General features: G+C 35.4%; 1 protein-coding gene across 1 annotated transcript; it reads left to right on the top strand.

Moving 5' to 3' along the window:
• The first annotated feature begins 2511 nt into the window (after window positions 1-2511).
• Window positions 2512-6602, top strand: LOC123912989 (ribonuclease P protein subunit p25-like protein). The gene is made up of 9 exons (XM_045963590.1): window positions 2512-2670; window positions 2786-2908; window positions 3879-3959; window positions 4049-4137; window positions 4227-4301; window positions 5344-5405; window positions 5495-5557; window positions 5744-5914; window positions 6230-6602. Exons 2-9 carry the CDS (start codon window positions 2786-2788, stop codon window positions 6295-6297), a joined length of 732 nt encoding a protein of 243 aa, XP_045819546.1. The 5' UTR covers window positions 2512-2670; the 3' UTR covers window positions 6298-6602.
• The last annotated feature ends 9680 nt before the right edge of the window (window positions 6603-16282 follow it).

The raw sequence follows: 16282 nt of genomic DNA on the forward strand, positions 1-16282 counted from the left end.
TAGACGAGTTGGACCATATTGCACATGATCTTTACCCATGAATTAATCGAAAATCCTCACTCATTATTTACATAAAATTTGCTCAATAAAGTGGGTTTTGGTCTTTGTGCTTAAGTCTCATGAATCAATGAAACTCTACCAAATGCGTCAAAAAAAAAAAATTAAAATGAAACTCTACCAAATAAGGGAGTATAATCAAAATGAAAATTAAAAATAGGATATAAGCTAAGAACATGAACATTGGTGTGAAAGGAGACTTGCCCAATCGGTGGAAAGCATAACCAGGTCTTAATGTCTTCATCAAAAATTTAGACTCAACTCATACATGCAAGCTTATCACATCACACAATGATATCAAAGCATAATTAGGTTTTAATGTATTCATAAGAAATTTAGACATTAATATTTTCAAAAAAGAAATTTAGACATTAATATTGTCAAAAAAGAAATTAAGACATTAATGTTAAAAATTCAATGGATTTGATTTCACTAAAAAATAAGAAGCGCTGGTGTTGTAATATAGTAAAAGACATAAAATAGTAACAAATAAGAACTAGACAATTGCCGAGAAATTAAAATGAATAAATAACGAGCCTACAAATAGCTTTGAATTGAATATATAAGTTGGTACCCATATTTATTAAAAATAAAAATACAACAATTATTTATCAATGATCAAATTAAACTCGCCTTCACATTACACACTTTATTTAGCTCGCTGTAAGATTATCATACTAGATAATCACTCAATACTAATTATACTCTTATCATCTGGTTGAACCAATTATCCCCAGCTGTTTTTTGACTAAGAAACTTGTTGAAAGTTCTCATCAAGCACATACCTTTGTTCCTTAATTTTTTGGAATAATGGGTTTTGTCACCGCATATATGTCTGCAAGAGATCGATATTTCATCTTTTTTGGTTCATCAATCTCACAGATCTTATTACTAACGAGTCTTTGAGGATTAATGGGTTTTGTCACCGCATATATGTCTGCAAGAGATCGATATTTCATCTTTTTTGGTTCATCAATCTCACAGATCTTATTACTAACGAGTCTTTGAGGATTAATGGGTTTTGTCTCCGCATATATGTCTGCAATAGATCGATATTTCATCTTTTTTGGTTCATCAATCTCACTGATCTTATTACTATTGAGTCTTTGATCAACCTCTTTCTTTGAAATTCTTTTCTCCCTCCCCCTCATAACAACATTGTTGTTGTTGCTGCTGCTGCTACTGCTTTCATTTTTGAGTTGCAGAAGCCCCTGAACTACACCGAGAACGACACTAGACACATCACCATTGTTTTGGGTTTCACATCTCACTTTACGATTCCCCATTTTATTTGACAAAGGAATCACCGGTCTGAGCCAATGAGTTTTTCTTATAGTATGTTGTGTATTGGTTGAGTTTTTTTTCTTCTTACTTATAGGACATAAGTTTGACTTTCGTTTCTGGCAGAGAGAAAGAGGGTGACTAAATGACAAAAAAATTTATGAGAACTTTATTGAAAGTTGAATATTCATATATCTATATATAAAAATACATATTTACGTGTTCTTTAAAGTTAGTGCGTAGTTCTTGTACCGTCTATCCTTATTTATTTCTAACCCATTTATTTTGTAGTTATTGCAAAAAATTGACTGTCATTTAACTATGCTTGTCTATTTGGTCAAATGTCTAACGAGTAGTTTTCATCTTTTGTTTTTTTTTTTTTGAACATTTTAGTTCTTGCTTTTTACACGGTCGAACCAATTATCCCTAGTCTTGTTGAAATTTTTAATCAAGCACCTACCTTTGTTTCTTAATATTTTGGATTAATAGATTGTCACCGCATATACGTCTACAACAAATTGATACTTCTTCATCTTCCCGGTTCATCAATGTGATTAATCTTAATATTAAGTCATTGACCAATTTCTTTCCTTGGGATTCTTTTCTCCCTCTCCCTTCCTAACAACATTGTTGTTGTTGTCGCATTGTTGAGTAGCATAAGCATTTGAACTGCAACCAGAGCACCACTAGACACATCATTGTTTTCGGATTCACATCTCACTTTACGATCTGCCATTTTATTCATGAGATAATTCACCAGTAGCCAATGGATTTTTCTTGTAGCATGTTGTGTATTGGTCAAGTTGTTTTCTCCCCTAAATTAGAGGACACACGTTTGACTTTTGTTTATAAAATACCTATTAAATAAGCAACTCGAAGGTTCAAATTTGAGCTATTTTTCCTAGTACATTATTTAAAGATCTTCTTTGTGAAAATTGATCATCTAGCCCCTTGAATTGCTATCAGCCCCCAAAAACCCCAAAATACCCTCAATTTTGGGGGCAATTAAGGGGCGAAAAGAGCAATTTTCCTTCATTGAGGTGATGCTTAAAAGCCCATATGATTGGTGGGCTGAAGCATAAAAGCCCATTGGGTAATAGTAACGGTCCAGATGAGTTTAGCGGTCTAATCGGCAATGAGACCGCGACCACATAACCCTACTCATCAGCATTTTTAATCTGCTTAATTAATTAATCGATTTTCTTTCTCCTTTTCTCTCCCTCAACATTCAAACCCACCATATCCCCAAAACCTGCAAACTCAGAGAGAGTACTATCATCGCCATATTCGCCCAAATCTACCCTCCCAACCAACCTCGCCTCAACGCTAACGGTATCTCTTTCTGTTTTTCTCTCTTCAATATTATAAACCCTAGATTCATCAATTAATGCTTCGATTAAACGTTTATCGCTAATTGATTCTTCTGATTTTGATTTTGATTATTCAGATGGATAGGTATCAGAGGGTAGAGAAGCCCAAAGCAGATGCTCCAATTAACGAAAATGAGATCCGCATTACTACTCAAGGAAGAATGAGAAACTATATCACTTATGCTACCACTCTCTTTCAAGTTAGTAAATAGTACTTAATTAAACCATTCTTATTAGATAATTACATTCTAATTAAATTTGAAGTAGGTTGGATAGATAGGATTAATGCCTAACTGAAAATTGTGTTTCAGATTTTTTGAGAAATTGTGTTTCAGATTTTTAGTAGTACCAAACTTTGTTCTACTGTATGTTTATGTAATGTAATGTAATACAGTGTGTAACTTTTAAGATTTGAGTATTAATAACTTGTTAATTTTTAGTGTGCTGTTCATGAATAAATTCTCATAAGATAAGGAACTAGTACTCAGAATGGAGTATATAGGAAAGTTCACGCTGCATATAGAGAAAACAAGTTGATTGAAATGTAGTGTCATCGGAAATGCAATAAAACCATAAACCTAGAAAAGAGAAGGTCATACAAGTCATAGTGTCATCCACGAGTAAACCGAGTCCAAGATAGACAGACAGAGTGAATGTATATTTGAATGTGAAAACTGAAAACTGATTGCCAGAGTGATAGAATGTAGGTTTGGAGAGGACAATCATTCCCTGCCAGAGTGAAGGTATATTCAAATGCAAGTTTTATGTGGGGGGGGAGATATTCCTTCTCGACAAATTCCCTTATGTTGAATGCTATTGGGCCAAATGGATAATGTGGCGAGTGGCTCGCAATGAACCCATGATAGGATTTGATACAATCTTAATTTTTAGGCCCAACTGCAAAGTCAACTCCACAAAACCAACTTATTAAACACTATCTCACCATTTGCACTTCCTTATTTTCGCTTTAGCCAACTCTGGTTTTTTGTTTTTACTAGGTTAGTTTTTACTTTATCATTTTACATGAGTTTTTGCTGTTTTCAGGACTTTTCTCTTTTATTTTGTTTGGTGTGATACATGCATGCAAGTATCAATTTATCTCTAATCAACTAATATATTTTTTCAATTTTTGCTTGACTTTCAATATTTACCTACATGTGTTTTCTGTAGGAGAAAGGATCTGATGAAATTGTTGTCAAAGCAATGGGACGTGCAATAAATAAGACCGTAATGATTACTGAACTAATAAAAGTGAGGGGTCGATATCTCTAGCAGTAAATTGGTTGGCTTTTTGTTGTTGTTGGTTTCACTGTTGTGACTGCTCTTTCTACTTGTTTCAGAGAAGGATTGTTGGTCTGCATCAGAACACTCAAATTGGATCAACTGATATAACTGACACATGGGAACCACTAGAAGAAGGCCTTCTTCCGTATGGCTTATTTTTTCCTCTATACTACCTTGTCAAACAATTTATGTGCATGGGTGTGATTGTTTTCTTTTTGTGTTTTACTTGCTCAGTTTGGAGACTACTCGTCATGTTTCAATGATCACAATTACCTTGTCAAAGAAACAGCTGGATACATCCTCCACAGGGTAAGAACTTTCATGATATTGTATGGCATCTTATCTTTAAATCATGTTGATACGTGCTTTATCTTTTATGGGCTTAGTTATTTTTGAAGCAAACTCTTTTGGCACTAATTAATATTAGCTTAATCATATTAAGGGTCTTGCCGACATGTTCCCTAAGTTAGGGCACATGTTAAGGAACCCCAAGTAGAAATTTTACTTTGAAAAAAACAATAGTTTGACTTTTAAAAGTTGAATGCACGTGTTAGCATTTGCCTTATATTAAAGCATTCATGGTGTTTTTTTTTTTTCCTGAACTAAATGTATCATTTTATCTTTCTATGGATGTCCAGAACAATTTTTACTATTTATAGTTACAAGATTTATATTAGCTTGATGAATCGGAAATGAGAAAGGACCAAGGTTTTAATGAAGCACATATGAATCAATTATGTAAAATATACTCGTGATGTTTTAGCTTTCTTATATCAAACACAATTTCCAAGCTTCTAAAAAAATAGAGATTTTTCTTAAATTTTTATCCCTTAAATCCCCCTTTGTCTATTTAAATTCCCGACCAATCGTGTTATTTTAGAAAAAAGTTTCGTATGTATAGGTTCACTAAGATTTATTTGCATGTTTCCTTTGGCATTCGACTTTTAATTGTACTTGGTTTTTCAAAAGCAACATCAAGTACGACTGAACATATTAGACCTCTGCTCAAGTACGACTGAACATATTAGACCTCTGACTTTAAGCAGTGCGACAAATACTATGTTAATCGTGCCTTTGTACTTATGATTATCTGACTTTGATGTAAACTGATGGAAGGAAGGGCTTGATTTCTTTAGCTTATTAGTTTACAATTTTACACTTTTAATTATTTGCTTGAGTCTTACTAATGCATGGGTTCAACTAAATATTAAACTGTTATCTCTAATTAGTTGCAGTCATGATTTACAGATGTGGTTGTCTTTCGCACTATGTTTTAAAATTCCATTTTTTTTGTTTTGATTTTTAACTGTATTATCTGTCGGCTAGATCTAAGTTGTTTTTCCTCATGCAGATATCAACCTCCTATTCCAGTTGATCAAGTAAAACCTCTAAATGAATATGAAGACGAAGGAGGTTAATTAATAGTCTTTTCTTTTGATATTTCAAACTAGTGAACACTTCTTATTATGCATGCTTAGTTGTTGAATATAACTTTGAAACAGAAGGCTCACCAAGAATGCGAGGAAGGGGGCGAGGTCGTGGAAGGGGCAGGGGTAGAGGCAGAGGTATTGCTGCGTCTTTTGTTTTGCTTATTTAACTGTAATTAGGTGCAGTGTGGATTATAGAATTATCATAAATGCTTTCTCTTGTATTTAACATAAAAAATTATCTGATTTCTACACAATTTATTCTTTATGGTTTCTTTTAAAAATAAAAAATGATCTTATTTCTACACAATTTATTCTTTGTAGGAATGTACAATAATGGGGGTATGGAATATGGTGATGGTGGACGTGGCTATGGTGACAGAGGCCGTGGCCGTGCATGGGGTCGTGCGTTCCGGGGACGAGGACGGGGATATGGTGCCCAACCAGTTGGGTATTACGACAATGGTGAATATGATGCACCACCTGCCCCACGTGGTAAGCATTTGAGTCCACCAATTTCAGGTTTCCGGATATAAATAAGTTGTGATGTATAAAGTATTATCAAATGAAGTTTGATCAATACCAGTTGTGTGCTGTCATACAGAACAAATTTGTTTATTTTAGTCCAGTCAAATATTTTGCTGTGTGCTATTTGCATTACGCGATGCTTCCTATTAAATCAAGCCCCATAAGAAAATTACTTAATTTGAACTTGCCAATTTTTACTCTTGTTGTCGTGTTACCTTCTTGTCTTGGCATTTGAAAATTATTTAAGGATGCCTGTACTAATTTTTGTTTGATGATGTGCAGGCCGAGGTCGTGGAAGGGGAAGGGGCTTCGGGCGTGGTCGTGATGCAGGCCGTGGTCCAGCTGCTTGATCACCCGAGTGTTGGTTGTCATGTATATGTTCAGTTAGAAGAGGGTTGCCTCTCTCTGCTTAGTTATTTGTTAGCTGTTAACTTGGTATTATTTGAAGCGTTCAATGTTGCAACCATGTTACTGCAGTTCTGTTCATCATAATTTTAAGTTAGGCAGGTTGAGTTAGGTATTGTTTAGACTTTGAAAAAAAGTCAAAAGTATTCCAAATTTTCAAATAGAAATTATTGCAGTAAGTTTTTCTAAGTTTTCTTTGTAGTTGACGACGTTTCATTTATGTACTATAAATTTTGGGCAGGATTCACGACGTCATATAGTACTATTTTTCTCTCTTACAAAACTGAGCATTTCTGTACTTTAAGATCAGTTTGGCTCAGTCAAGTCAAGGGAAGGGAATCATATATTTCTATGTCACTTATGCTTTGATTGGTTGTAAAAATAAAAAGAGAAGAGAGAAAGAGGTGAGAGAGAGTATGAAAAGAAAGAAAAATAAGAGAAATAGAGTAGATTTAATATATTGTTTGGTATAAGAGAAAGAGAGAAGAAATAGGAATGAAAGAAGAGACTTCTTTCATATTTCTTTTGTTTGGTTGAATAGAGAATGAAAAGAGAGAAATGTAATTGAGTTCAAAAAGACAAAAATATCCTTAACCAAAAAACAAATATTATGGTTGTAATAAAATTATTATTTTTTAATAATAATTGAAATTATTTCTCCTTTATATTGTTTAAGTTTAACCACCAGTTACCCATTGATTAATAAATTAATAAATCAATTTTACGGATTAATTATTATTTTTTATAATTTAATAATTTAATAAATCAACTCCCCACCCTCACTATCTTTCTTTGTCCACCAACGCTTCTAGTTTCTTCTTGCATCTCCCATGGTAACACCGAACTCATTGAGCTTGACCCTATAATAACAACATCACCATTTGTAAAAGAAAATCATCTCCCAAACCAGATCCAAGTATTGCTTGAGTTAGAATGTTGGATTCCTTGTTTTTTGTCTTCTCATATTGCAGTTGTAGCTCAATCGGAGCTTTTCAATTTTGTTTTTTACGTTTCTCGTTCATAGCTTGCTAGGGGTTTTATAACTGGTAAAAATGGCTTGTTATGTCAAATAAGTGGTCTTCGTTGTGTTCCAGTGCATACATGGAGAGAAGACAGGGGCAAAAATGGAAAGCTGTAAAAATGAACGGTTTCTCTCTCGTTTCTTCGCACATATGAGAAGATTGAAATATTAGTGGGTCCCATGGCTTGATCCTTCTCTCTTCGATAATTCTCTGATAAACCAAACAGATGAAATTCCCACTTTCTCCTCTATTTCTCTCTCACTTGTTTCTCTCGTCTGAAAATCACCTCAACCAAACACACTTTTAGAGTTGGTTCGGTTCAAAAGAGGGAATGAAAAGGGGAGAGGAGAGGAGACAATGATTTTTTTTTTTAATTATTATTTGTAAGAGGTGAGAGATTTTTTTTAATTATTTTGTCCGCAGGGAAAAGAGTCATTCTTTAAAGCTAATTTACATTTGTATTTTCATAATTTCGTAAACACAAATCAAACCATCTATTAACGAGTTATCATCATTTTGTAAAATTTACACTATGATATCCAACATGTACTACTTTTGAATGAAAAGTTCCAAACAAATAAATAAAAACAATGATGTACCAAGAGAAGAATACAGCTATTTGATAAAAAAAAAAATTACAAAAAAAGGAATACTATCAAAGAAGATAAAAATGAAATGATGTCACAAATAAAAAGAAAATAGGAAAAGTCACATTAAAAGCAAAAATAAAGAATAAAGTCAATTATAACAACATCAAAGCAAAAATAATAGGAAAATGTTAGTGCTGAGACCAATGGAAAAAGAAAACAAAAGAAGAAGCTCACAAGCAAGGAAATGGTTAAATTAATACTACGTTTCATAAATGACTTTTTTGCCCGCTTCAGCCGAGCTTCAAATCTCAAGATTAATCTGTTGAAGTCTCGAGCTTTTTACTCTGGAGGTATTTCTCAGGTCAAAATCCACAAACTTACCTCCAAAATACCTAGGCTTTCCTATTCTCAAAGGGAGAGCCAAGAGAAGTGATTTTCACTTTATTATTGACAAAATGCAATCTCGGCATTGTTCACACATCACATGTGGATTGGGGGATTTCTCATAGTTGGTGTTGCTGCACATGCAGCCATTTTTATGGTAAGAGACTATGATCCAACTACTCGATACAACGATCTATTAGATCGTGTTCTTAGACATCGCGATGCAATCATATCACATCTCAACAGGGTGTGTATATTTTTACTTCTTGGAAGAACAAACTACTTAACAAACCGGGCCGTTTGGCACTAGCATCTTCCGTCCTCACCTCTATTCCCACCTACTACATGCAAATTGCTTGGCTTCCTCAAAGCATTTGTGATATCATAGACCAAACTACTCGTACTTTCATATGGAGAGACTCCAACAATAAAGGAATTCACTTGGTGGGGTGGAATAAAATTGCTCGTCCTAAGCAGTGTGGTGGTTTGGGCATTCGACCAGCAAGGGATGCTAATATCTCTCTTCTGGGGAAACTGGTCTGGGACATTTTTCATCATTCAAATTGTTTGTATTTTCATGTTTATGTAAGTTGGTGGAAAGACATTACACAATAAATATTTTTAGTTTCTACATGTATGAATTAATTTATTTATTAGTCCAAAAGCTTTGGGTTGATATAATCTCCATTAAATATGTTGATGGGCCTTCTATTTTCCTCGCCAACAACTGTAACGACCCAATTTTCGTATTATTATTTTTATGTGTTAAAATATTTTATTTAACGTGGCATTTTAATTAAGTTAATAACTAGAGTTATTTATCGAGTACTTTAGTTATTAAGCGATAGTGAGAGTTAGTGTGTTATTGGGCCAAGCCAATTGGGCTTGAGGCCCAATGGGCCTTGTGTGAGGTGAGGGTGGCGCCATATGGCATGAAGCAAGGGAGAGAACATTTCATTTTCTCATAACTTTGTGTTCTTGAGAGAGTAAACAGTCACTTTGGTCCCCGAAAGTGGTACTCGCTGTCATATTAGTCCCTGAATCATCAAAAAACATTTAAAACTCCCTGAATGTAACTTCCGTTAGTCAAAATAGTCCCCGACGTCAAGTTTTAGCAAAGAACTGTTTGATAGTGCTGACGTGGACAATTTGTTGACTTTGTTGACCAATACGTGTCACTTTTCTTTAAAATTTGATGCCACGTAGGCAGGGACCATATTGAAGGAAAAATTGAACAAAAAGGAAGATGAACATCGAGGGACTAAATTGACAAAGAAAAAATCACCCCCAAATATAAAGTGGGAATCCAAAATCTTCTTCCTCTTCTGTTTCACCAAAAAAAAATCTTCTTCCTCTTCTCATGGCCATGTTCTTCTTATTCTCATTGAAGTTTTATCAATCATAATCTTTATAACCATTTTTGAAAACCTTGAAAGATGAAAGGGGGAGGTAAAGTGGGAATCCAAAATCATCTACATACATTATTTGACTATTTGATTTGGTTTTGAAATCCTTAGTAATTAAGAATATCGAAAAATCCACTCAAATTTGTTTGAACATATCTGGATAGTTGTTTATGAAGAAGTTAGATAGTTTTTGAAAAAGTTGAGATGAATAAGTTAATTTCAATTTATGTTAGAGGTTGCTTTATGATTATGGAGAGATTATGATTGATAAAATTTCAATGAGAATAGGAAGAAGATGGAGATGGGAAAAGGAAGAAGATGAAGATTGATTTAGGGTTTTATATTTGGGGGTGATTTTCTCTTTTAGTCACTTTAGTCCCTCAATGTTCATCTTTCTTTTTGTCCTATTTTGCGTTCAATATGGTCCCCGCTTACGTGGCATCAAATTTTAAAGAAAGTGACATGTATTGGTCAATGAAGTCAACAAATCGTCCACGTCAGCACATCAAACGGTTCTTTGCTAAAAATTTACGTCAGAGACTATTCTGACTAGCGAAAATTACATTCAGGGATCTTAAAATGTTTTTTGATGATTCAGGGACTACTACGACAGCGAGTGCCACTTTCAGGGACCAAACTGACTGTTTGCTCGTTCTTGAGAGGAGAAGAGGAGAGCTTGGGAGCTAGAGCAAGGGGAGAGCTAGGGATTCGAGATCTTCGTCGTGTTTTCTTCGAATCCAGGTAAGAGAGTAGATTTCATATTCGTGGGTGACTCGAGGAAGGGGAGAATGTCGATTTCTCCTCACCCGAACTTCCTCCACCCCATTTTCGTTTTAGATTGGAATGGATTTTCTTGATGGAAATCGTTCCTAAGGTTCTTAATATGTTTAACATGCTTATAACATGATTAATGAACGGAAATAATGGTTAAAACGAGCTTTCTAATGGATTAAACTCAAGAACTTTGTGTTCTTGAGAGTTTTGATGAAAAAGTGTCAATCTTTACTTTTTCGATGTTTATGGTGTAGATCTGAGAAATGAACCGTCCTTTTGTGTTTAGTTATGTTTGTTTTGCTTGAATACAAACTCTATTGGGGTTTATAACATGAAAAATGGTTTATGTGAGAGTCTTGAGAGTTTAGAGTTTGAAATGAGAAATGTAGAAAATTGTTATCTATGAAGTCTGAACCTTTACGTGCATTTTTGACCTCTTTTCGTTGTGAACTGGTTTTAGTGGCCAACATAAAAGTTGTAGCCCTGTTTGTTAGCTTTCCAACGAGTATATGTGCGTCTCCATTGGACTTTCGTAGCCCAAGTTATGATCGTTGCAATGAGAGGCTGTCCAATAATTTCCGCCTGAAACGGCAGAGCAGTGAGCAGCCAGCCTTTCAGATGTTTTTCCGCCCCAGGCGTAAACATTTCCGCCTCAGGCGTAAAGTTCCGCCCCAGGCGTAAATATTTCCGCCCCGGGCGTAAATACTGCAGTTTTCACCAATTTTTCATCTGCTGTCTTCCTTTGCATGTATTTTCGATCAGTGGCTGATTCTTACATGATTGTTGATGATTGTTGATGCTTGTTGATGCTTGTTGATGAAGAATGATGTGTTGATGAATTGTTGATTATATTTGTGAATTATAATTGTTGTTGATTGTTGATGATGTTTGTTTAAATATCAAAGAAGTATATTAAGGTGTTAATCAACTTAATAAAGAAGGATATTAGAGTATGTTATTCTAATAAAGAAGTATATCGAATTATGTTATTCGATAAAGACGGATATTAAGGTATTGATTATCTTAATAAAGACGGACGTTGGATAGTGTTCCACGTTATTGTTGACGGGCTATATGCCAAAATTGTTGATGAATATATTCATGAGTTTTGAGTGCATGCATCATGAATATTTAGGGATATTGGCTTGTCCAATAAAGAAGGATATCGAACTATATTTGTTTGATAAAGACGGATATCGGAGGTGAAATACTCTGATAAAGACGATGGTACCACATGCATTAGAGGTGTCTAGAGGACATAACATGAATGTGAAGCATTAGATTGCATTAGGGATTATGTGTGCATTTTATTATAAATGATGTATGACACATACTTGGTAAATGTTGATTGTTAATCCGTATGTGAGTAACAGAGTCCGTCATGACTATAAAATGAACAACGCAGGGTCCGTCATGACCATAATCTGAACAATGTATTTGTTGATGTTTTGGTATTGTCCGAGACGACGTGAAACTATATGTTTGGTATATAATTGTAGATGATTGATTATGTGATAAATGAAGTAATATGCATGATATATGAATATGCATGAATGATGGTGATGTATATGTATAATGTATGATTATGCATGTTTTTATGAAGAAGTGTTTAAGTACAATTTACTTACACTTGTATTATTTTGAGTATGTTATCTAACTCTCTTTTATGTGTTATGTGCTGGACCGTTGGGGGTCCAGATTTTACAGGATTTTGTGGTATTCGATGTCGAGTCGTCGGTGAAGCTCCGCTCTGATTGTGACACGGGAAAGGGTTTTATATTGTATATAAAGTCTATTGTCTAGGTTGTTTTGTATAATCAATAAATACATTAGTTGATTTAACATTTGTATAAACAAGTATTTTTACTAATTAACTACATTAGTATTATTTTGATTGAAGAATGTAATACTCGAACCACAACTTTTATAATATCGAACATTACTTTCCGTTGCGTATTTTGAAAAAGATTTTTACTAAGGTAGAAATATATAAATAATGGGTTTGGGTGTTACAATTGGTATCAGAGCAGGTCGTCTTCGGACTGTGTGGGTTATGTGTCGATCAGAGCAGGTCTGTGCAGTCAGACCAAGTGAGTATTGTGTGTCAGTCGCGTTTGTCTAACATTTTTGTTGTGATTGTTGATGCATGATTCTAATTGTGCTTTCAAGTCTATAATGATGTTATATGCTTGATGTTTTGGATTTTGTGGATTAGTGAGTCGAGAAAACGAGAGTTTAGTGAGCGTAAGTTCAAAACCGTAGCAGAGCACCCAGATTTTTGGATGTGCTCGCTAGGCGAAGAATGAACCTCGCTGAGTCTCGCTAAGTCTTGCTAAATCCTGTGAATGTTTTTGACTTGTCTCGCCGGGAGCTCGCTAGCTTTTGCTAAGCGAGGGAGCCAGACAAGAAATTTATTTTGTTGACGTCTTGTTCTGAGTTGATTGAATGTGAGTATGAATTATTGCTATGCAATGTTCATTTTTCTTGTGTTGTTTTGATTTCCTAACTTTGAGAAGTGAGGGAAGTATAGGTTACTTGAATGCTTGCATGATTTTGTGTGAGTGTTTAGGTATTGTGGGTTAGGTTTTGTCCCTTGTATGCGACATGCGTGTAAACGATGTCGATACTAGTTTCTTCTTAGGAAGAATATGTTTAGAGACGATAGAACCGTTAGGTGTGAGCACCAGAAGTTATAGTGGAAGAGTGTAGGTGGGTTTGAGATAAGTGGGGGAGAAGGTTATATCCCTCCGAGATGTTTCGAACGTGAGAAGATGAGATGAGTAGAGATGCTTTTGAAGCGGAATATTCAGGAAGTGGTGACGTTGTTCGAAGTGGAATGAATGGGAGCAACAAATTGTGAGAAACTATTAGAAGAGGAGTTGTCGGACCAAGTGTTTCGCCGTGAGGCGTTAGTGAGATTGGTTAAGTAAGATGAAGAGTATTCGAAATGATTGGAAATCATGTGTTGCACTAAAAGTATGGAGGCGTGTTTGGTGGACCAAAGTTGAAGTACCTGTTTGATCGAAATGAGTCGAATATGAAGAAGAGGGAGTGATTGAGATTCTTGAGGAGGTGATGATTTTGAAGTAAGTTGTCATCCAAGTGGATCGGATGTTGTACCGGATTCTTGAGTAAGAAGCTTTATGTGAGTCGTGCATATGGTAGTAGGTTGAATTGGTTGAACAAGTCGGAGTTCTAAGTCTAGTATGCGAGGTGATTTCTAGAAGAGGTTTGAGAAGCTTAGAGAAAGAGATGTGAAGATTAGTGAACCGTTGGTGTTAATTAATCGATGAAGGGAAGTAGGTTTTAAAGTAAATGCGAATGGAATTGAGAAATATCATAATAGGATTGGTATGTTTGTTGAATCGCTGGAAGTGAGGATTGTATGAGTAGTCGAGTTTATTCGAAGATGGAAGTAGGATAACAATTCGAAAGATTTTGTGAGAGGCTTGCCGAAGAAAGGGTAATTGGATTTGGATAATGACAGGGCAATTTGTGTCGAAGTTGAATGAGATCCTAGAAGTGGAGATGAAGCTAAAAGAGAGGTATTATTTTTGAATGATGAAGAATAAAAAAAGTTATCCGTTGGAGAACGTGTTAAGAGTGAGTAAGTATTTGCTAAGGAATTTGGATTTGTGGAATGGAAGAGTCGGTAGAGACTAGTTTTGTTAGATGCATCGTGGATGTTGACGTAGTATGATCGTGATCGGTGACAATGAAGTAAAGGATTTTAAATTGTTTCATCATGGATGATGGGACGGTAGTGATTTGGTGAATAAGAAACCGATGGGTGAATAAACAGAGAAGAGTATGCTTGTTGCAATGCAAGATGATGAGGAACATCGATAGATGGATTATGGGCGAATTGAAGATGTCGTTTGGAATCAACGAGATAAAAGTTATGATTGTTTGGAGAACCAATTTTAGGCAGTGGTCTAATTTGGAAGTAGCGAATTACTAAAAGATTAAGAAGTGGTATTGGAAATTGTTTGCGTTAAGGAATGCAAAGGTTGGTTAAGAGATTACTTGGGAATAGAGTAGTCGTATTGGATTCGACTCAATGTGAGAAAAGGAATTTGACGGTTAGAGACGGTAGTTTTTAGCATGTGTCAATGAAGTTTGAGAATGTTGGTCATCAAGTGATTGTTGGAATTGAACTATCAAGTGATAAGTTGGAATAAGATTCGAATATGAATAAGTGATGTAACACGGTTAAGTGATCCATGAGGGAATCAGAGACTTATAGGATTTGTGGAGTTATGGAGTTGTGGAAGTATCTTTCGGAGAGTGTTCGATTGGTTGTACCTGTTTTGGGGCAGAGTTGTGAGTACCGTAGAATGTGAGTCTGTGGATGTTTCGTGCGAAGTTGACGTTTTAGCGGTTTGATAAGAATGGTTTATGCCGATATCATGATTGTTGACTATCTATCGACAAATTGAGGAACTGGCCGTCCTTGATCTCTTGTTGATAAATGGACAAAAATTGTGTTGGATGGGATAAACTAATTTTGTCAAACTTGGTAATGTGTAGCGTTTTGAGCGTTTTGTTGGAGGGTCGGATACAGGAGTTATCCGGAGTTGTTTTAGTAGCGTAATTTTCGAGGGCGAAAATCTTTTAAGTGGGGGAGAGTTGTAACGACCCAATTTTCGTATTATTATTTTTATGTGTTAAAATATTTTATTTAACGTGGCATTTTAATTAAGTTAATAACTAGAGTTATTTATCGAGTACTTTAGTTATTAAGCGATAGTGAGAGTTAGTGTGTTATTGGGCCAAGCCAATTGGGCTTGAGGCCCAATGGGCCTTGTGTGAGGTGAGGGTGGCGCCATATGGCATGAAGCAAGGGAGAGAACATTTCATTTTCTCATAACTTTGTGTTCTTGAGAGGAGAAGAGGAGAGCTTGGGAGCTAGAGCAAGGGGAGAGCTAGGGATTCGAGATCTTCGTCGTGTTTTCTTCGAATCCAGGTAAGAGAGTAGATTTCATATTCGTGGGTGACTCGAGGAAGGGGAGAATGTCGATTTCTCCTCACCCGAACTTCCTCCACCCCATTTTCGTTTTAGATTGGAATGGATTTTCTTGATGGAAATCGTTCCTAAGGTTCTTAATATGTTTAACATGCTTATAACATGATTAATGAACGGAAATAATGGTTAAAACGAGCTTTCTAATGGATTAAACTCAAGAACTTTGTGTTCTTGAGAGTTTTGATGAAAAAGTGTCAATCTTTACTTTTTCGATGTTTATGGTGTAGATCTGAGAAATGAACCGTCCTTTTGTGTTTAGTTATGTTTGTTTTGCTTGAATACAAACTCTATTGGGGTTTATAACATGAAAAATGGTTTATGTGAGAGTCTTGAGAGTTTAGAGTTTGAAATGAGAAATGTAGAAAATTGTTATCTATGAAGTCTGAACCTTTACGTGCATTTTTGACCTCTTTTCGTTGTGAACTGGTTTTAGTGGCCAACATAAAAGTTGTAGCCCTGTTTGTTAGCTTTCCAACGAGTATATGTGCGTCTCCATTGGACTTTCGTAGCCCAAGTTATGATCGTTGCAATGAGAGGCTGTCCAATAATTTCCGCCTGAAACGGCAGAGCAGTGAGCAGCCAGCCTTTCAGATGTTTTTCCGCCCCAGGCGTAAACATTTCCGCCTCAGGCGTAAAGTTCCGCCCCAGGCGTAAATATTTCCGCCCCGGGCGTAAATACTGCAGTTTTCACCAATTTTTCATCTGCTGTCTTCCTTTGCATGTATTTT

Source organism: Trifolium pratense, linkage group LG3 (genome assembly GCF_020283565.1).
Source record: "Trifolium pratense cultivar HEN17-A07 linkage group LG3, ARS_RC_1.1, whole genome shotgun sequence".
NCBI classification, from domain to species: Eukaryota; Viridiplantae; Streptophyta; class Magnoliopsida; order Fabales; family Fabaceae; genus Trifolium; species Trifolium pratense.

Coding starts and splice junctions, on each gene's coding strand:
- LOC123912989 (XM_045963590.1), top strand. CDS start 2,786: ATGGATAGGTATCAGAGGGTAGAGAAGCCCAAAGCAGATGCTCCAATT. Junction 4,138..4,226: donor CTAGAAGAAGGCCTTCTTCC/GTATGGCTTATT, acceptor TTACTTGCTCAG/TTTGGAGACTACTCGTCATG. Junction 5,558..5,743: donor GGGCAGGGGTAGAGGCAGAG/GTATTGCTGCGT, acceptor TATTCTTTGTAG/GAATGTACAATAATGGGGGT.